The sequence below is a fragment of the Pan paniscus genome, chromosome 4 (assembly GCF_029289425.2).
Source record: "Pan paniscus chromosome 4, NHGRI_mPanPan1-v2.0_pri, whole genome shotgun sequence".
Classification (NCBI taxonomy): Eukaryota; Metazoa; Chordata; class Mammalia; order Primates; family Hominidae; genus Pan; species Pan paniscus.
In genome coordinates, this window is record NC_073253.2 from 155,218,318 (window position 1) to 155,240,252 (window position 21,935).

At 40.0% G+C, this 21,935-nt stretch overlaps 1 protein-coding gene across 2 annotated transcripts in view; it reads left to right on the forward strand.

Annotated features, from left to right (window-relative positions):
• Window positions 1-21,935, forward strand: part of TTC1 (tetratricopeptide repeat domain 1) — a 56,691-nt gene that overhangs the window by 24,082 nt on the left and 10,674 nt on the right. For both annotated transcript variants that reach the window (XM_003819002.5, XM_008972408.3), the window contains exons 3-7: window positions 1,951-2,011; window positions 3,494-3,606; window positions 9,944-9,980; window positions 16,263-16,411; window positions 17,882-17,936. In XM_003819002.5, the coding sequence (XP_003819050.2) occupies window positions 1,951-2,011; window positions 3,494-3,606; window positions 9,944-9,980; window positions 16,263-16,411; window positions 17,882-17,936 (415 nt within the window). The remainder of the gene's footprint in view (window positions 1-1,950; window positions 2,012-3,493; window positions 3,607-9,943; window positions 9,981-16,262; window positions 16,412-17,881; window positions 17,937-21,935) is intronic.

A 21,935-nucleotide genomic window follows, 5' to 3' on the forward strand; every position in this document is an offset into this window, starting at 1 on the left:
AGCATCTTTCTTATGGGTAGTACTAGGTAAATATGGCCATATTCTTATTTTTTTTTTTTTCTGAATTCCTTTAGCATAGCCCTTCCCTCAGATACATTATATCTTAAAATGAATTGTTATTTGTACCTGCTGTGTGTCTGGCACATAGTACGTACCATAAAAATTAGATTCACTCTATACTTACCTTTTAGTTTCCTCATTGAGATTCATCAAGTGCTCTGTTTAATCCATAGTGTAATAATAAGACATTTGGGAAGTACCCGGTCTCATCAATAGCATATTGACAAATCTTTTCCGGAGAAAGAATGTTTTTATTTTGGTTCCTGTATTAATCCATTTTCACACTGCTATTAAGAATTGCTGAGAGTGGGTGATTTATAAACAAAAGAGGTTGAATTGACTCACAGTTCCACATGGCTATAGAGGCCTCAGGAAACTTAACAATCATGGCGGAAAGTGAAGAGAAAGCTGATGGTTTTAAAGTGTGGCGCTTGAAAACCATCAGTTCTCATGAAAGTGAACTCACTATCATGAGAACAACATGGGGGAACCGTCCCCATGATCCAGGGTCCGTCCCTTGACCCGTGGGGATATTTGGGTAGGAACACAGATCATATCAGTTCCTCATGTTAAAAGGACCAATTGTTTAGGTTCCAGGCTTCTCTTGTGCATGAAATACCCTGCTAACTGTATTTCCTCCCTTTGAAATTACTTAATCAGAATGCTAACTGTATTTCCTCCCTTTGAAATTACTTAATCAGAAGCTTCAAGAAGGAGGAAAGAGCCCAGCACAGTGGTGTGCACCTATAGTCCCATCTACTCAGGAGGCTGAGGCAGAAGGATCACTTGAGCCCAAGAGTTCAAGGTTATAGTGTGTGTTGATCACATCTGTGAATAGACACTGCACTCTAGCCTGGACAACATAGTGAGACCCTATCTCTTTTTTTTTTTTTTTTTTTTAAGGGACTTTGGTAGATTTTCTGTTTTTGGGGTTTTTTTGTTGTTTTTGTTTTAAAGCACTGTCAAAAGGTGGCAGGCAGACAGACTCTTCTGGTTTGGCTTGTGCCAGTTATATTGTTAAGATGTTCCACAAAAAAGTGCACACACTCAGCATGTGTCTACTTTGCTTTGCAGGATAACATTCTCAGCCTTTGTGTTTGATGAGTTTTTGGCCATCTATGTGAGTTTCTGAGTTGTTTGAATAAGCTAAGAAAAGACAGACTTATTTATTTAGGTTTCTTCACATTTTCCTATGTTAACCTGCTAACAGTATACTGCCCTAACCCTACAGACATGGCTTGTACCCACGAATGTGCTCTCCTAGCATACTGTGTCTCCTTCATGACACAAACCATGAAGGGTTCTTATAAGGATTAAAGTACTTATTTCACAGAAAATAATAGCTTATTTATTGAACCCTTATTTGCTAGTCACTGTATGGGCAGCTTTATGTATATTATGACATTAATCCATTAAACAGTAGTCCATAATACTGTTAAAGCTTCATTTTTGAAATGAAGAAACTAAGGCTCAGAAAGATTCTGAAACTTGTCCGAGGCCACATAACTAGTAAGTACTAGAAGCTACAATTTGAATTTACACTGGTATGCACACCAGTGGGTATGTTATTTAGTTTCATTTCTGAGTAAGTAGAAATTAAGTGATACTGTAATTATCATTCCATTGCAAAAGATAGAAACATAGAAAGCAAAGGATATGCCAAGAAAACCTACATTTTTTGTTTTAAACATCAAGAATGCAATTGATAATTAGCCTGATGGTCATGTGTTTTTTTTCCTCTATCACTGTACAAGGTTTTGGTGAAACTGATGCAGTTCTCAAAAGTCAGACTGTTGCCTATTAAATAGACTTGTGCATAAGGAAAGCTCACCTTTTTGTTCACTTATAATAATATTGTGAGAAATTATGTAATTCTCTGATGTCTTTCAGAAAAGAAGAGAAGAGAGCACTAGACTAAAGGAGGAGGGAAATGAACAGTTTAAGAAAGGAGGTAAGATAACTTTCAGCACTGATAATCTGGTCATCTTGACTCCTCATCCTGTTGTAGAGTCTATGAAGAAACCCCAAAGAACATTTGAAGAAACCCCAAAACCAGACTTCACAATACAGTGTTGCTTCCCAGTACCTTGGCATTTTGAGTTTTTAACCAGGCCAAATTATTCATCTGATGGTGACAAGTTACCATTTGTCTCTTGGCACATGCATAGTCTTTCTGTAATCCACTATCTGTTAGTCTAGAATCAGGGGTAAAACTCTTGAGCTCTTGCTTTGGAAAACACTAACCTGGAATGTTAAAGGTTATGTGCTGCATTGCTGTGAAAGCAGAGTCGCCGCTCCTCACTTGCTGTGGGGTTGTGAAAGCGGCCTGACTGCTCTGGTATGGCCTAGGGCTGCCTGTCCTTTGGTTGCTCTTTCTTTCTTTCTTTTTTTAAATTCTCCAAACTGCTTCAGAAAGGTTGCTCTTTCATGTGCCATTTTCTTTGGATGCCTTAAGTAGGGAGATTCTTCATGTCCTTCTGCATTTTCTACATTTGCTTAGAAATAAGTTGGTGGGGTTCATTCTGATCATTTGGGGTAACTATTTGATCTTAGAGCAAAAGTCTTCTGTCACATCTTAAAGTGTATATGCTTCAGAAATCTAGGAGTGTTAACATTTTCCGCTAGTTATTTTCAGGTTTTTAATTTTTTTCTTATTGTTTTCCAAAAGTTACCCTATTACCTGATTTCAGATTTTAGGGGTTTTTTTTTCTGTATCTTGGTTTAGTAATCATTAATATTGTTTTCTAATAGAATAAACACTTCTAATTTTGGAAGCATATTTTTTGTATGTTAATATTAAATATTTCAAACCTGAGAAAGGAGTACATAGACAATTTTCTATTAGTATCCTGACCATAATTCTCTTTTTCACCATTTTCTCTTTTAAGGTCTTGATTTAAATATTGATTTTTACATTGTTCCTTTTAGCTCTATCAAATGTCTCTCTTCAAACATTTCACGGATGCTGTTTTAGCCAGGTTGACTGTATGAAAGCACAACAGATTTAATGAAAACAAATATGTATAATTTTTTTCTTTATCTCAGGCCATGGATCCCAGAGTTTAGTCTCTTTCCTCTGTCCAGTTCTGTAACCTCCTTTGAAAACTCCTTTCTGAATTGCCCAGCCAAATGAAAACTGAACATTGAGGGAATGCCAGGACTCCTGAGTATCGAGGGCTTGTCACTGACAGCATGTTCAGCTGTCAGTTCACCAAGCACAGCCTGTGAGATTGGCACAAGCAAGCACTGTTCCTTTAAAGAGAGAAGAAAAGAAGAAATGATTTTTACTGCCCCAGACTTAATAGACTGTTACCATCTTTTAACTCAAAACCTTCATCCTATGAATGGAAAACAGTGCTTCTGAGATCCTGTGGAATATAGTAGTATCAGGAATAAAATCAAAATGACCCTTCATCCTTTATCTTATCCTCAGATTATATAGAAGCTGAAAGTTCTTATAGTCGAGCCCTCGAAATGTGCCCATCCTGCTTCCAAAAGGAGAGGTCGATTCTATTTTCAAATAGAGCTGCAGCAAGGATGAAACAGGTATGTATCTGTGACCTTTTCTTTTTAAAAAGCACATGGACTTGCAGTCTTTTCATACCATAGTTTCTCTCCAGAAACTAGCATAGAGGTTGCTGCCTCCCTTTTCCTGCCCATATATTTCCCTGATGTAAAGGCCACAGGGAGAATAGAAAATCTTTTGAAAAACTTGAGTCAGATTACTGTTAACATTCCCCATTAAAGTAGCTGAGTGAATACTTTCATGGAAGGAGGGCTGGCAAATTTTTTGCTAAACTAGGTCAGGTTAATGAAGCAATGAGCCAAGCAGTGCATGTCCTAGAATAGCTCTAGATCCTTATTTTGGGCCTCTGGAATTCTAGATAAACATGCAAAGGCACAGGGAAACACTGGTAAAAACTCTGGGCTTTAAAGCATCTTTAAAGATGGTTATTCCCAGGATTCTGACTTTTCTGTTCAAAGTATGGACACTTGGAGAAATCTCCAACAGCTGGGATAAAAGGTACCCTTAAATGCAAAATAGGTGTCAAGGAACTTTGAAAACATTTTGTATTTCCAAAGGACTGAGAACCTAGTATAACAAGGTGAGTATGGAATAGGTGAGAGTACAAATATATTTGTTTTATACCATGACCTTATTAAAAGTTAGATTTGGGCCAGATGCAGTGGCTCACACCCATAAACCCAGCACTATGGGTGGCCGAGGCGGGCACATCACCTGAGATCAGGAGTTCGAGACCAGCCTGGCCAACATGGTCAAACCCCATCTCTACTAAAAATACAAAAATTAGCCAGGCATGGTGGTGGGCACCTGTAATCCCATCTACTCAAGAAGCTGAGGCAGGAGAGTCGCTGAAGCCTGGAGGCAGAGATTGCAGTGCACTGCACTCTAGCCTGGGCGACAAGAGCAAAACTCTGTCTCAAAAAAAAAGTTAGATTTGTTTCTGATTTGTCTGATTTTCCTATTTAGTCTTCATACTCGTTGGATTGAAATGAGAGTGGTTTTTTTTTTTTTTTTTTTTAAACAATACCACTTTTTAAACTATGGCTACTTACATCCAAAGTACAAAGGATAGGTTATTTAAGATACCTTTAAGCAACCATGATGCTGGCTCAAGATTGGAAGTGGCAGTGTTTTCATTTGTTTGTTTAGATCAGATATCTCTTTGATACTGTCTGAAATTCTCAAATGCCTCTACCACAGTCACTTTAGGTAACAAGGTTTTTTTTTTTGTTGTGTTTTTTTTTAAAGGCCCCAGGGCAGGGTTGGGGGGGTGGGTGCTTGAATGCTTGGACATGCAGAAACGTTACGGTTTTTTTTTTTTTACCAGGACTTGTATAGGATTCAATCTTCAAAGCAGAGTATTTTTGGAGTATTTCATGTGGCATGAGAGAAGAAATAATTTTATAGTATACAAACCAACATTTTGTATTAGAGAAAACAAAACAATTGGTTTAACTTTATTTAAAACAATATTCATTAATGTGTCCCACCAGCAATCAGAATTAACATCTAACAGTTTTTACACTTACCTGGAAAATTCTGATCTTTTAGATTTGCTTCTCCATTTTGGCACATTTTTAGACTGGATATTGTCATTGTGAAATAGGATCAAGGATGTGCCTTCAGTATCAGAGGAAATGCACCATACCCAGGTGGCTCCTGGGATTTGGGATTCTTTGTTTCTACAGTTGCCCAAGTTATTGATATTTCTAGGTTTGGGCTCGCATAAATAGTCTGGTTCTTGAGTTAGGAAAATGTATGGTCTTGTTAGTATTTTGTCTGTCACATCTGAGGAGAACTCAAAAGAGCGTTGCTCTATGATTGTTGCCTGTTCAAAGAATAGTTTTGTTGGTGAAGTTTTCTGTTCTTTTAAGTTGCGTTCCTTTTTTTTTTTTTTTTTTTGAGACGGAGTCTCACTCCGTCACCTAGGCTGGAGTGCAGTGGTGTGATCTCGGCTCACTGCAACCTCCGCCTCCCGTGTTCAAGCGATTCTCCTGCCTCAGCCTCCTGAGTAGCTGGGATTACAAGTGCCCGCCACCACGCCAGGCTAATTTTTGTATTTTTAGTAGATACAGAGTTTCACCATGTTGGACAAGCTGGTCTCGAACTCCTGACCTCGTGATCCGCCCACCTCAGCTTCCCAAAGTGCTGGGATTACAGGCGTGAGCCGCCGTCCCCAGCCTTAAGTTGCATTTTTAATACTTTATGAAGACTCTAAAATGAGAGACTTGATAACTTCTAGGATTAGTACCCTGACACAATTTAAGGAGCATATTATATTCTAAGTTTTTCAAGGAAATGATGGTTTAACTGCTTTAAGAGGTAAAGATGAAGAATTTCTGAAAGGCAGGTTTGCAAGCTCAGCATCTCTGACTCAGTGCCCCTGGCCACACTTCACATTTCATATCTGGAGAGAGAAAAGGTAACCTGGAGCTAGGGCAGAGTTTCAGCTCTAGGTCTCGCTAGCTACACAAGAGCAGAGCCCTAAAAGAATAGGTTCTCTTTTTTTTTTTTTTTAACTACTGTCCTTATATATTATATACATTGTTTTATATGTATAGTTAGATTTGTTTGTCCTTATATGCTGTGTACATTTGTTTTGTCATTATATATTATGTATACTGTTTTATATAGATAGATAGCTACCTATATATAAAAATCATGAAAGAATGGTAAAGTTGTGATTTTTTTTTTTTTTCCCACACACTCCACTTTGGGGACTACCATTGTAAGCAGCAGACAACACCTGGGTCCTCTGAGGTATTAGTAGACTATGAGCCTCAAACAAAAGTTTCTGCAATAAAATTCCATAATTCCTTGATTTGAGGAGACAGTGGATAAGATGCACTACAGCTTAATAATCACTTCTAGGCACACAAAGAATACCACCACAACAGTTGTACACATAAATTGTAAAGATTTATTTCTATTTCAGAAACTGTGAAATTGTGTGTCTTTGACTTACAGAAATGTGATAAGTTGAAAAAATATTGACTTATATAAAGTTATACAGATTACTTACAAGACTTCTTAGAGTTTTTGATATTTGAATTGGTATGCTGAACATTGAAAGAGAAATAAAAAAAGGTCCCAGATGACCCTGAAACCTTTTTTGTTTTGTTTATTGTGGTAAAATACAGATAACATAAAGTTGGCCATTTTAAAGTACAGTCATGAGTCACTTAACAACGGGTATACATTCTGAGAAATGTGTTATTAGGTGATTTCATCATTGTGCAAACATCATAGAGTATACTTACACAAATCTGGATGGTATGGCCTACTACACACCTAAGCTATATGGTATAACCTATTGCTCCTGGGCTACAAACCTGTACAGCATGTTTCTGCACTGAATTACTATAGGCAGTTGGAACACAATGGTAAGTATTTGTGTATCTAAACAGAAAAGGTGCAGTAAAAATGCAGTATTTTTTAAATGGTGCATCTATATATATAGATACATACACACACACACATATGTATACACACACACACACAAATACATATACCGTGTATGCCATGAATGGATCTTGCAGGACTGGAAATTGCTCTGGGTGAGTCAGTGAGTGAGTGGTGAGTGAATGTGAAGGCCTAGGACATTACACTACTGTAGACTTCATAAACATCTTACATTTAGGCTTCACTAAATTTATTTTTTTAATTTTTCTTTAATAAATTCACCTTGGTTTACTGTGCCTTGTTTTCTTTATAAACTTTTAAATTTTTTTAAACTCTTTTATAACAACAGCCTAAAACATAAACATGTTGTACAACTACAAAAATATTTTCTTTATGTCCTTTTCTCTTCTGAGCTGGGGCAGGGTCTTGCTCTGTTGCCCAGGCTGGAGTGCAATGGCACGGTCATTGCTCACTACAGCCTTGAACTCCTGGACTCATGCGATCCTCCCACCTCAGCCTCTGCAGTAACTGGGTAGCTGGGACTACAGACCTGCACTACCACTCCCAGCTAATTTTGTTTGGTTTTCTTTTAATTTTTTTTTTTTAATTTTTTTAGAAATGGGGTCTTGTGTTTCACAGATTAGTCTTGAACTCCTGGCCTCAAGTGGTCCTCCTGCTTTAGCCTCCCGAATCACTGGAATTATAGGCGTGAGCAACTGTGCCCAGCTATATCCTTATTCTATATACTTTTTTCCATTAAATAATTTTTTTTTTTTTTTACTTTTTAAACTTTTCTGTTGAAAACTAGGATGCAAATACACACAGTAGCCTAGGCCTACACAGGATCAGGAGCATCAGTATCACTGTCTTCCAGCTCCACATCTAGTCCCACTGGAAGGTCCTCAAGAGCGACACATACATGAAACTGTCATCTCCATCTCCTATGATAAAAATGCCCTGTTCTGGAATACTTCCATACTTCCGATAGGACCTGCCTGAGGCTGTTTGACAGTACACTTTTTTTTAGTAGAAGGAGTACACTCTTAACATAATAAAAAGTAGTGTATAGTAAATACATAAACCAATAACAGCCATTTATTATCAAGTATTATGTATGTATTATGCTTTCTTTCTTTCTTTTTTTTTTTTTTTTGGAGACGGAGTTACTCTGTTGCCTAGGCTATAGTGCAATGGCGCTGTCTCAGCTCACTGCAACCTCTGCCTCCCGGGTTCAAGCAATTCTCCTGTGTCAGCCTCTCAGGTAGCTGGGATTACAGGTGTGTGCCACCATGCCCAGCTAATTTTTTTGTATTTTTTCTAGAGATGGGGTTTCACCATGTTAGCCAGGCTGGTCTCGAACTCCTGACCTCAGGTGATCCGCCCACCTTGACCTCCCAAAGTGCTGAGATTACAGGCATAAGCCACCATGCCCGGCCTGTGTTATATTTTCACATGACTTGCAGTGCAGTAGGTTTGTTTACCCCAGCATCACACCAACACCTGAGTAGTAGGTTATGCCATGATGTTATGACGGCTACTATGTCATTAGGTGATAGGAATTTTTCAGCTCCGTTATACTCCTATGGGACTACTGTTTTATACACAGTCTATCATTGATTGAAACGTCATTGTACAGTGCATGACTGTATACAATTCTGTGGATTAAAATACCTTCACAGTGTTATACAGCCAACACCACTATCTAGTTCCAGAACTTTTCCATCATCCTAAAAGGATCCTCCACACTCCTGAAACTTTTTTTTTATTTTCTGAGATAGAGTCTTGCTCTGTTGCCCAGGCTTGAGTGCAGTGTCGTGAACTCAACTTACTGCAATCTCCACCTCCTGGTTTCAAGCAATTGTCCTGCCTCAGCCTCCCAAGTAGCTGGGACTACAGGCACCCGCCACCACACCCGGCTAATTTTTGTATTCTTAGCAGATACAGGGTTTCACCATGTTGGCCAGGCTGGTCTCGAACTCCTGACCTCTAGTGATCCGCCCACCTTGGTCCTCCAAAATGCTGGGATTACAGGCATGAGCCGCTGCGTCCAGCCCTGAAACTGCTTTTGATTGAATCCTGAAACAATTTGGCTGACACTGCTGTGAAATATTCTGCAAAATATTTAGTATTTGCTACAGTAGGCATTGTGAGAATATTGAACACTTATTTGAAATACCTTATTTCTGTAATACAAAAATTCCTAATTTCAGGAAAATGGACATTTTAGAGCTGCAAGACATCTTATATAACATCCAGTCTACCCCGCTCCTATTTTAGATGAGACAAACTGAGCCCTAGAGAAGGAAAATAGCATGGGCAATGTTAAAGAGCAGGTTATTGTCAAAGCCAGGACCAGAATTCAGTTCTTTGACATCCAGTGTTCTTTCCGCTGTCATGCTTCTAGATTCAGAAAGTTCAATTAGTTAGATATTTTGTTTAAGAGTTGTGTATTTTTGTTTGATCAGTGGATAAATTAAGGTTTATAACTGAGACTACATGACAAGCCACACTGTGTGTCTGTAGGTGGAGCATCTGTATACTTTCTGAAATATACCACTTTGGGGTATGATAGTGTAACCACTAGCCAGAGAGGAGGGTAATTCAGTTATTCACATGTCAGTCATTTGCCCTGTTTTAGGTCACAAAGTTTCTCAGTGTCAGCATTCTAATGTAAAGTGTCTTGCAAATGTAATAGGTCAGTTAGAACAAAAGACACTTTCAGAAAAAAGCGACTTGAATAAGTGTTACCAGGAGGCCTTCAGATCAGAGCCATCCCCATCCCCGTGTTAATTTTGAGTTTTGTCTTGGAAGTAACATTCAGGTTTTTACATAATTTCTTTGAAAACCATTCTGTATCTCCATAAGCAGCTATTAGTGATCAGATCATGTCATTAAGCCTTTGGGCCATTAAGATAAAACTAGGGCAACACATATTAATACTGTTTTTCTTTTTAGGACAAGAAAGAAATGGCCATCAATGACTGCAGCAAAGGTACAGCTTTATTATCTTATTACATGTTAACATACAGGAGCATTATGTCAGACAGAGGGGCTTTGGGTCAGGTGTGCACTCGTACATGTGTACCCTTCCTCTGGGGCCTTGCAAGAGGCGACTTTATAATTATTTTCAAAGATACTATATAATAGTCAGAGTAACTGCTTTTGAATGGATAGTTCAATCAGTTTCTCCTCTACTGGTAAATACATGAAGAAAAATTCAGTGCTCTAGCCTGGGCAACATGACAAAACCCTGTCTGTACCAAAAATACAAAAGTTAGGCATATGTGGTGGCATGCCCCTGTAGTCCCGGCTAAAGTGGATCACCTGAGCCCAGGAGGTTGGGGCTGTGGTGAGCCGTGATTATGCCACTTACTCCAGCCTGGGTAACAGAGTGACCCTGTCTCCAAAAGAAAAAAGAAAACTTCAGTGCTCTCTTGGCAACAGAACTCATGGAATAGAATTTACCTCCTGTAGTCTCTGAATTACATTCTGTTGAGATTCAAAGTGAAGATCATAGCTGCTATTAGAGCATTTGGATCTGTGTGTTTTGAGAAGGGGGACAACTGTGATGAGGGACAGTTTCTGTTAGTGAATTGATAGTCTTTTCAAGTGTCATAATTCTTCCAAACCTACTTCACATCATTTTTTTTTAACCCTTTCAGATTCTACACAATGAATCAAGCCTTTGCTATATGATATCTAAGTTCTATTAAGGTCTTATCACCCCACTAACTTTTATAGGGACACCTCAGACATAGGGTCACTACAGTTTTTTTGTGTTTTGGGGTTTTTTGTTTTGTTTTGTTTTTCAAAAATTGCCTGATAGGCCAGACAGGTGCCTTGCCTTTCTCACCAACTTCATGTGGAGAATATACATAATCACTTTTTCTTGCGGCTTAGTCTCAGAAGTTTTTCTAGCAAATCACTATTTTTGTGTTTTCTATTTCAGTTTTTCTTCTTTGGATAATAGTTTCTGGGAGAATTATAGAGTGGAAGAGAACCTTATATGTTATCTAGATCCCCTGTCACGCTAAGCATATATTCCCCTGCTGTTACCAAAAAGGGGTCCTGATCCAGACCCCAAGAGAGGATTCCTGGACCTCTCACAGGAAATAATTCAGGGCAAGTCCATAAAGTGAAAAAGCAAGTTTATTAGAGAAATAAAGAAACAAAAGAATGGCTACTCCATAGGCAGAGCAGCAATGTGGGCTGCTCAGTAAAGTATACTTACAGTTATTTCTCGATTATATGCTAAGCAAGGGGTGGATTACTCATGAGATTTCCAAGAATGGGGCAGAGATTTCCCAGAACTGAGGGTCCCTCCCCTTTTTAGAATATATAGGGTAACTTCTGAATGTTGCCATGGCATTTGTAAACTATTGTGGTGCTGGTGGGGATGTCTTTTAGCATGTTAATGCATTATAATTTGCATTTAGGGAGCAGTGAGGATGACCAGAGGTCACTTCCATCGCCATCTTGGCTTTGGTGGGCTTTGGCCAGCCTCTTTACTGCATCCTGTTCTGTCAGCAGGGTCTTTGTGACCTGTATCTTGTGCCAACCTCCTGTCTCATCCTGTGACTAAGAATGCCTTAACCTCCTGGGAATGCAGCCCAGTAGGTCTCAGCCTTATTTTACCCAGCCCCTATTCAAGATGGAGCCACTTTGATTCAGATGCCTCTGACACTCTTAATTTTTTATTTAATTAATTTGGTGCCCTCTCTACTGGCTTTCTTTTCTTTATATTTGGTATTTCCTTATAGTATCTGAATGAAACTGTTTCTATATTATAATATAAAAGACCACTTCTGATCTGTTACCACGTTGGACTGGAACTAACTCTGAATGTACTGTTTTGTTTGGAAGAAGTTATTTAACCTATTTCCTTTATGTGAGGATGTGTGGGTTTGGGAAGTTTAAATTAGGAACAAGCTGCTGGTTTTCAAAGCTTCTTTCTCTGTAACCAAATGGTGAAAAAATGCCTTGTAAGCGTGATTAGCATGGTATGTTGTAAGAAATAGTTCATTTCCATATGAAACAGTTTACTTCCAGCTGCAGCCCGAAGTGTAGGAGCCTTGCCTAGAAAATGAGGGAAAGGAGAAGAAAGTGTTTTCCAACCAAAGTGTATTCCGCATTTGTTTTTGGATTTGCTTAAACTAATATTTATGTGGTTAGACATGGTCGTTATGGATACATGCATTGTATTCATAGGCAAATTACATTTATATCAATATGGTTTGTTTGTATCGAGAGTCCCCGACATCCCCCACCCTACACACACACACACACACACACACACACACACACACACACTCACACTCTCTCTCTCTCTCTCTCTCCCCTCTCTCAATTCATAAACCTTGGCAAAGAACTTAGCTTATTTCTGAGGTCATATTGGAGCTCCAGGGTTTTCATCTTTGACATAAAGTTTAAGTTCATTCTCACCTCAGTCTCCTAAGTAGCTGGGACTACAGGTGCACGCCACCACACCCAGCTAACTTTTTTTATTTTTTATTTTTTATTTTATTTTTTGGGACAGAGACTCGCTCTGTCGCCTAGGCTGGAGTGCAGTGGTGCCATCTTGGCTCACTGCAACCTCTGCCTCCCAGGTTCAAGCGACTCTTCTGCCTCAGCCTCCTGAATAGCTGGGACTACGGGCGCATGCCACCATGCCTGGCTAATTTTTGTATTTTTGGTAGAGACAGGGTTTCACCATATTGGCCAGGCTGGTCTCGAACTCCTGACCTCGTGATCTGCCTGCCTCATCCTCCCAAAGTGCTGAGATTACAGGCATGAGCCACTGCCCCCAGCTCAAGATTAGGGTTCTTTCAGAAAACCTTCTCCTGACCCAATATTCTCCTTCAATTGCTGTACCATTTATCTGATCCCTTTCATTGAAATAATTGTCTATACTTGGCTGTCTCTACTTTGTCTTATCCTATTTTTCTCCTTACTTCACTTCCATGGAGCATTTGTTTTATCCATGCCATTGAAACCCATCTTGTAAAGGTCATCAGCAGTTTCATCTTGCTCAATTTAGTCGTTGCTTCTCTAGCCTAACTTTACTTGACCTTACCTGCATTTAATACAGTTTATCATTCCTTTCTCCTTTAAAATTCTCTCTCTTAAATTTAATGAACTCTATTCATTTTTTCCCTGCTTCGTTGGCTATTCCTTCTTATTCTCCTCTGTTAGCTTTTATGTCAACTTCAACATTTTGGAAGTCTCTAGATCTTAGTCGAGCGTGGGACCCTCTTCTTTTTTTTTCCCCTCTGTATTTTCTCCCTAACTGATCTCATTCAGTTCTGAAGCTTTAAATACTATCTATAAATTAGCACAATGTAGCCATTCCACCTTGTGTGTATATTTCAAAACATGTTATGTTATGTTTATGTTATATACCATAAATATACACAATTTTTATTTGTCATTTTAAAAGTTAAATTAAGACAGAAGGAAAATGCACGGATTTTTTAACCTAAGAAATTAGAGCAACAGGCCGGGCACAGTGGCTCACGCCTGTAATCCCAACACTTTGGGAGGCTGAGGCTGGTGGATCATGAGGTCAGGAGTTTGAGACCAGCCTGATCATTATGGTGAAACCCTGTCTCTACTAAAAGTACAAAAATTAGCAGGGCATGGCGGCACGTGCCTGTAATCCCAGCTACTCAGGAGGCTGAGGCAGGAGAATCACTTGAACCTGGGAGGTGGAGGTTGCAGTGAGCCGAGATCAGGCCATTACACTCCAGCCTGGGTGACAGAGCAAGATTCCATCTAAAAAAAAGAAATTGGAGCAACAAAAATGCAATTAAGGGAAACAAAAGGAGTATTTTCATAAAGATAAAAGCCAAAATTCATGAATTTTAAAATATAAAACTAATAAATACATGCCATGTGTATGGCAGAGTTTCTGTCTTCAACTCTGACTTCTACCCTGTAGTCTAGTGTCCTGTATCCCACTGCAAAGTTGTTCTTTCTTCTTGGATGTCTGGTAGGCACCTCAGATTTAACGTGCCCAGCCCCCATACACACACAAAACTTGCAGTTAGTTTTTTCCATTCTAATAAATGACATTACCATCTGTTCCCGTGCTTATGTTAAACCTTTGGAGTCATCCCTGATTGTTCTTTCGTGTCACATGGCTAATTGATTAATTAGCAAGTTCCATGGGCTCAAATTTAAAGACATACTTAATGTAATCTGGCTGCTGTTTTCCATCTCTACTATTTCCAGCTTAGACCAAGCCAACATCTTCTCTCATCTGGACCACTGCATTAGCTTTCCAGCTGATCTCACAGCTTTCAGTCTTGCCCCACCCCCCAACACTACAGCCAAAGCAGTCCTTCAAAAATGTAAATCAGAGTATGTCTGAAGCTTGCTTGAAAACTTTCCAGTGGCTTCTCATCACACTGAGGAAAAAGTCCAAACTCCTTTCCCTGGCCAGGAAGGTCCTCCATGGCCCTACATTTCAGCCTCTGATCCCCAGCCTGATAACTCACATGCCAGAGTTATTCTTGTTGGTCCCTCTTCCTGGCACGCTCCTCCTTAGCCTTTCACATGGCTGGCCTCTCTCACATAGTCCCTCTTCATATTCTGAGACCACTTTCTGAAGTTACCTCATTTCTTGCTTCACTTGCATTTCCATGACCTTGTTTTATTTTTCATTATAGTACTATGACTATTGAAATTATATACCTGTCTATTCTTGCCTACTAGAATAGCATAAGGCTTCATGAGAACAAGGACTGTGTCTGTCTTGTTTACCACTATAGCCCAGAGACATACTACATTGGACGTATATATTAAGTACTAAATAAATGTTCACAGAAAGCATGAATTTAAAAATTAAGGATAGATTATGAGAAAAGAAAAAGTTCTAGAGCCAAGACATTGCTTTTTTTTTTTTTTTTTTTTTTTTTTTGGGACAGAGTATTATCTCTCTGTTGCCCGGGCTGGAGTACAGTGATGCAATCGCCACTCACTGCACGCAACCTCCGCCTCCTGGGTTCAAGTGATTCTTATGCCTAAACCACCCGAATAGCTGGGATTACAGACCCACACTGCCACGCCCAGCTAATTTTTGTATTTTTAGTAGTGATGGGGTTTCGCCATGTTGGCTAGGCTGGCGGTCTCAAAGTCCTGACCCCAATTGACCTGCCTGCCTCGGCCTCCCAAAGTGCTGGGATTATGGGCCTGAGCCACCACACCCGGCCAGCACTGCTTTCTAATAGAAAAAGAAACAACTTGGAAGAAATTAGAAGAAATGCAGTATGTTGAACCAAAACATAGCAAAGGATTATTAGAAGGGCAGCTGATGCTGGATAAAGGAAAAGATATTATGCATCAACCACCTCATAATGCTCGAGCAGTAGTTTGAGGGTTGAAGGAACAGTGAGGATTTAACTAGAAATATAATCTTAGTACTCAAGACCTAGAAAAAAGAGAATGATAGTCTGCCACCAGATTGGTTTCCCTTAACTCTTTAATTTGTATCTTCAAATTCTCTCTCACCTAGCCTGGCCAACATAATGAAACCCCATCTCTACTAAAAATACAAAAATTAGCCGGGCATGGTGGCGCATGCCTGTAATCCCAGCTACGTGGGAGGCTGAGGTAGGAGAATCGCTTGAACCTGGGAGGAGGTGGTTGTAGTGAGCCAAGATCACACCACTGCACTCCAGCCTGGGCGACAGAGCGAGACTCTGTCTAAAAAAAAAAATTCTCTCTCACTCTTTCACTGCGCACTTGAACTCTGTTCTGGCCTGTCCTGGACTGGGTAAATGACAAGTAGGCAAAAACCAGGACTTGGAGTATAGACCAGGATATGGCAAACTACAGCCACAAGCCAAATCCAGCCTGCCACCTGTTTTTGATAGCCTAAAAGCTAAGAATGGTTTTTACAGTTTTAAATCATTGGAAAGCAAAAGAAAAATATTTCATGATAATGTGAAAATTATGTGAACTTAAATTTTAGTGTCCATAAATAGTTTATTGGAACACACCTATCCTTTTTTGTTTACATATTATCTGTGCCTGCTCTCGTGCTACAATAGTATCATTGAGGAGCTGCGACACAGATGGTCTGTCTGACCCACAAAGCCTACAATCTTTACTATCTTGCTCTTTATAGAAAAAGTTTTCCAGCATCAGGTATACACTTGGCAAATGACTCTTCCTTTCGTATCCTTGGAGGATGATTGATGAAGGAATCTGATATAGCCAAAGATATGTAGGCCATTTTTCTTTGTGATAAAAATTATTTCTTCTCTTTTTACAGCAATTCAATTAAACCCCAGCTATATCAGGGCAATATTGAGGAGAGCAGAGTTGTATGAGAAGACGGACAAGCTAGATGAAGCCCTGGAAGACTATAAATCTATATTAGAAAAAGATCCATCAATACATCAAGCAAGAGAAGCTTGTATGGTAAAACCTAAAATTTTTTAAATATTTTTCCTTCTATTCTTTGTGTTGCTACCCAGTGAGTCCTAAATAATCCTTTCAGACACAATTAAATTCCATTTCCGTGCTGTTGAGGAGCTTATCAAGATATATGGGAGGCAGCCGCAGTGGCTCTTGCCTGTAATCCCAGCACTTTAGGAGGCCAAGGAGGAGAGATCACTTGAGGCCAGGAGCTCGAGACCAGCCTGGCCAACACAACAAAACCCCATCTCTTCTAAAAATACAAAAAATTAGCCGGGTGTGGTCGTACACATCTGTAATCCTAGCTACTCAGGAGGCAGGAGAATTGCTTGAACCCAGAAGGCAGAGGTTGCAGTGAGCTGAGATCATGCCACTACACTGCAGCCTGGGCAACAGAGAGGATCATTGAGCCCAGGAGTTGGAGGCTGCAGTGAGCTGTGACTACATCACTGCATTCCATCATGGGCAACAGAGTAAGACCTTGTATCTTAAAAACAAACAAACAGGCTGGGTGCAGTGGCTCACGCCTGTAATCCCAGCACTTTGGGAGGCCGAGGAGGGCGGATCACCTGAGGTTGGGAGTTCGAGACCAGCCTGACCAACATGGAGAAACCCTGTCTCTACTAAAAATACAAAATTAGCTGGGTGTGGTGGCACATGCCTGTAATCCCAGCTACTCGAGAGGCTGAGGCAGGAGAATCGCTTGAACCCAGGAGGTGGAGGTTGCAGTGAGCTGAGATTGCGCCACTGCACTCCAGTCTGGGCGACAGTGTGGGACTCTGTCTTAAAAAAACAAAAAATACAAATGAATAAAAAAAAAAGTTAAAAATACAAATATAGCACTGTAAACATCTGATATGTATCCTTTCAAACTTTTTTCTGTATATATTTATTTGTTAAATTTGTATTGATGTCCTCCTTTAGTGTAGACTTTCTATTAAGAACTGGAAACAGAGCCAAACAAAACTTTTTTTTTTTTTTTTTTTTTTTGAGAAAGGGTCTCTGACACCCAGGCTGGAGAGCAGTGGCACAGTCATGGCATACTGCACCCTCAACCTCCCAGATTCAAGCAACCCTCCCACCTCAGCCTCCTGAGTAGCTGCGACTACAGACACATGCCAACACACCCAGCTAATTTTTGTATTTCTTGTAGAGACGGCATTTTGCCATGTTGCCCAAGGTGGTCTCAAACTCCTGAGCTCAAGCAATCCTCCCAACTCGGCCTCCAAAAGTGCTGGGAATATGGGCAGGAGTCACTGCACCTGGCCCAAACAGAACTTTTGTCTTTATGTAGCACACCACAAACATAAATACTTGGGGTTTTTTTTTTATTTAATAGGATCATAGACATATACTTAACTTGATCTTATTTCCACATTAGGATTCTTGTGTTTCTCAAATTCAAAATAAAGGGAAAGGTTTTGGTTTTTTTTTTTTTTTTTTACCAACCCTTGTTTCTCCTCTTTTCCTCAGAGATTACCTAAGCAAATTGAAGAACGTAATGAAAGACTAAAAGAAGAGATGTTAGGTAAGCTTACTTCTTACTTTGCTTGATCATAAATAGCTAGGAACCTAGGGTGGGGACATAGCGAATACTAGAGGAGAACACATGAGTTAGAAAGTTTTGGACTCTACCACAAGGCTACTGACTTCTGAGTTATTTTGACCCCAGAAAGGGCAGCGTGGCTTAGAGAGGGTGTTGGCTTTTTTGGAAACCAGATTTCCTTTTTGATTTTCTTGGAAATTTTTCTTGCCTGCAAGAATTTAAGCATAATTCAGTTCCCTGGGATTATGCTTAAATGGGATTTAAAATCCTAGGATACCACCAACCTCGATTTCAGATAACAATTACATAAAAACAGTTTAGTTTCTTCACTGAATAATCACTCCTTGAGGTTCATTAGGATGCAGTCAAGATCATGAGAATTTTTATTTAGAAAATGGCACTCAAAGTCCCTTTAGTGTTTGAGAACACACGAGAGGGCAGGAATTAGGAGTAAAGAGAAATCAGACTGGGGGTAGGGGTAGGGCAAATGGATTCATTTGATCCATGTTTAGTTATTTCTCGTATTTGCCAAAGCATTTTAGAGTTGGAACCTCCCACGAGCAATCTGCTTAAGAAAGAGGAGTGGGCCGGGCGCGGTGGCTCACGCCTGTAATCCCAGCACTTTGGGAGGCCGAGGCGGGCGGATCACGAGGTCAGGAGATCGAGACCATCCTGGCTAACACGGTGAAACCCCGTCTCTACTAAAAATACAAAAAATTAGCCGGGCGTGGTAGCGGGCGCCTGTAGTCCCAGCTACTCGGGAGGCTGAGGCAGGAGAATGGCGTGAACCCGGGAGGCGGAGCTTGCAGTGAGCCGAGATCGCGCCACTGCAGTCCAGCCTGGGCGACAGAGCGAGACTCCGTCTCAAAAAAAAAAAAAAAAGAAAAAAAAAAGAAAGAGGAGTGAGGGTTCCTGAACACAGACTTAAGTCTTTTCCACTTGTAACCTGTCTGATATTTCGCTGGTAAAGATCTGCCATGTATTTTCCTTTTTGAGTATTTTCTAAATCTGTTGTTTGAATTACATTTTATAAACTGCAATCATGTGGCCCTAAAGGAAAAATCATTTAAAATAAATTGAGCCTGTCTGGCATTTATGGCCTTCAGACATCAGCATCCAGACAATGGGAACAAATTTCCCAAAGGATCATTCTGATAGCCAAGTTGATTGAGAGGAGGCCATTAACCTAGACTATCCAGAGACTTTGGCCCCTGCCGGGTAGACTCAGACTGTAAAGACTGCTGCTTCAGATTCAGGATAGCTCTGGAGCCTTCCCCAGATTTTCCAAAAAAGGGAGGGGGATGGGGGAGCTTTTCCCCTAATTTACATATTTAATTAAACTTGGCCAGGCACGGTGGCTCCTGTAATCCCAGCACTTTAGAAGGCCAAGGTAGGAGGATTGCTTGAGCCCAGGAGTTCCAGGCCAGCTTAGGCAACATGGTGAAACCCCATCTCCACAAAAAATTAGTCAGGCATGGTGGCATGTGCCTGCCCATAGTCCCAGCTACATGGGAGGATCACTTGAGCCCAAGGGTTAGAGGCTGCAGTGAGCTATGATGGTGCCACCACACTCCAGACTGGGCAACAGAGCATGACCCTGTCTCAAAGAAGAGGGAAAAGAGCATTTTCTCACCTATTTTTTACTAACAATGATGCTCTATTTTAGCAAAAAAAAAAAAAAAAAACTGTTTGCATTTAGTATTTGAATTTCTTGCTAAAAAAGATGACCTTGTGAATGGCCATAGTAGATCTGGAAGGCATTGGTCTCTTAGTCCATTTTTTTAAAGCCAGTCCAGTAAAGGGACTGGTGCAAACTGAATCTTACTGCCTATTGTTAGTTCCAGATGGAATTAAAACTTCCATTTGTCCTTGTCTTTATAAATTCTAATGCACCAGAATTTTCTGTCTCTAAGGCTTTGGGTTTTTCTTATGTCATTCTCTTCATTTGAAAAAATTCAAATTGAATTCATTCCCTCGGTTGCTTCTAAAATGAATTCACCTGCCATTAGACTTAACCAACTTAAGTTGCTTTGTAAATAATATGTGTTGTTACACATGTGTAGTTTGAATGGCTAGATTCCTTTTTTCCCTTAATGAGTATAAAAATCATGAATAAGATACTGCTCTAGGTGTTACCCCACAATAGATAACCTAGAAGAGAGAAATCAGTCTTTACATGGAATTTCAGCCCCCACAAGAGCTTTTCTGGTATTCCTTCCTCCTTGTTGCTGATGAGGTAACTTTGGTTCATGTTCTGTGAGATCCCTAGAGGCTAGACATTCTGAATGCAAATTAATATCACTTAGAAGTTCTGAGCAAGCTTTTCACAGTGGACTGCATCATCTTTATGCTAGTTCCTGTTAAAATGATGGCTTCTATGGAGAATAAGCAGTTAAAAATTTTTTAAATTGGGTAGTGTGGGCTGGGTGTGGTGGCTCACACCTGTAATCCCAGCAATTTGGGAGGCTGAGCCCGAGTTCAAGACCAGCCTGGGCAACATGGCAAAATCCTGTCACTAAAAAAATTAGCCAGGTGTGCTGGTGTGCACCTGTAGTCCCAGCTACTTAGGAGGCTGCTGTGGGAGGATCACTTGAGCCCAGGAGATCGAGACTTCAGTGAGCCACAATGATGCCACTGCACTCAAGCCTGGGTGACAGTGAGACCTTGTCTTTAAAAAAAAAGAAAATTATAAAATCAGGTAGTGTGATGCCTATGCCTACAGCTTTTGTTCTTTTTATTCAGGATCACTTTGGCTTTCAGAGTCTTTTGTGGTTCCATAAAAATTTTAGGATTTTTCTATCTCTGTGAAGAATGTCATTGGTGTTTTGACAGGGATTACATTGAATCTGTAGATCACCTTGAGTAGTACAAAATGGGTTTTTATTTAGATGTGTTCAGTATTCTTTAACTTGTTTTTTCTTCCATCTCTGTAATTTCCTTTTCATTAGAAAGAAGAGCTATGTACCCCTTGAGGGAAAAAATCCTGATAGGAATTATTAGTGGGTAGAAAAATTATTTGCTTTGCCCTTTCTAGCCCATCATTTATAATCTTTAGAACAAGAGACCCAGGGTGGCCATTAGTCCTAGTGGCACAGTCCTTGCTGATCACAGAAGATGATCGTGATAGCATCAAGACGATCACTTGAGGAAAGTGGTCAGCAGCTGGAGTGGGGGTTGGTTGTTTTTGTTTGTTTGTTTGGTCCTTTTCTCTGGGATAATTAGCCTCCCAGCCATAATAACCAAGGAATGTAAGGTTTAAAAGGACTTAAGGGTATGTGTGGTTGATAGTGTGATGAGATGGAAATAGAGACCCTGGACATAGCATCCCAGGAGGCTCAGAGCATTTTTGAGGAGCTAGTCATTGATGCTTTATTTGCTTTCTCTCTAATGGAATGATTTCACAGTTTTCTTAAATAGCTGGGAAAAAAGTTGGCTGGGTACAGTAGCTCACGCCTGTAATCCTAACATTTTGGGAGGCCAAGGTGGGAGGATTGCTTGAGCCCAGCAGTTCGAGACCAGCCTGGGCAACATGGCAAGACCCCCATCTCTGCAAAATCTTTAAAAATTAGCCAGGCGTGGTAGCACAAGACTGTGGTCCCAGCTACTCGGGAGGCTGAGGTGGATTGCCTTAGTCCAGGAGGTCAAGTTTGCAGTGTTACGATGGTACCAGCCTGGGCAACAGAGCCAAGACCCTGTCTCAAAAACAAAAAAAGAAAGAAAAAAGAAAAGAAAAATCTCATGTGAAACCACAATATAGAAAAAAAAAAAGTAGCGTTTTATATAAATTCAAATGTACGGTATAGCATTTATAATCAGAATAATCAGGTTAGTTTGAGGAACATAAAGATTTGAAGTCAGGTTTCATATGGCAGACACAGCCTTTATGAGTATATCTAAGTCTTTATGGGTATATTTCATTGTTTCAATTTTACAGTAGTAAATTTTTGCTCACATAGGTAAATAGGAAAAAAAACATTTAAA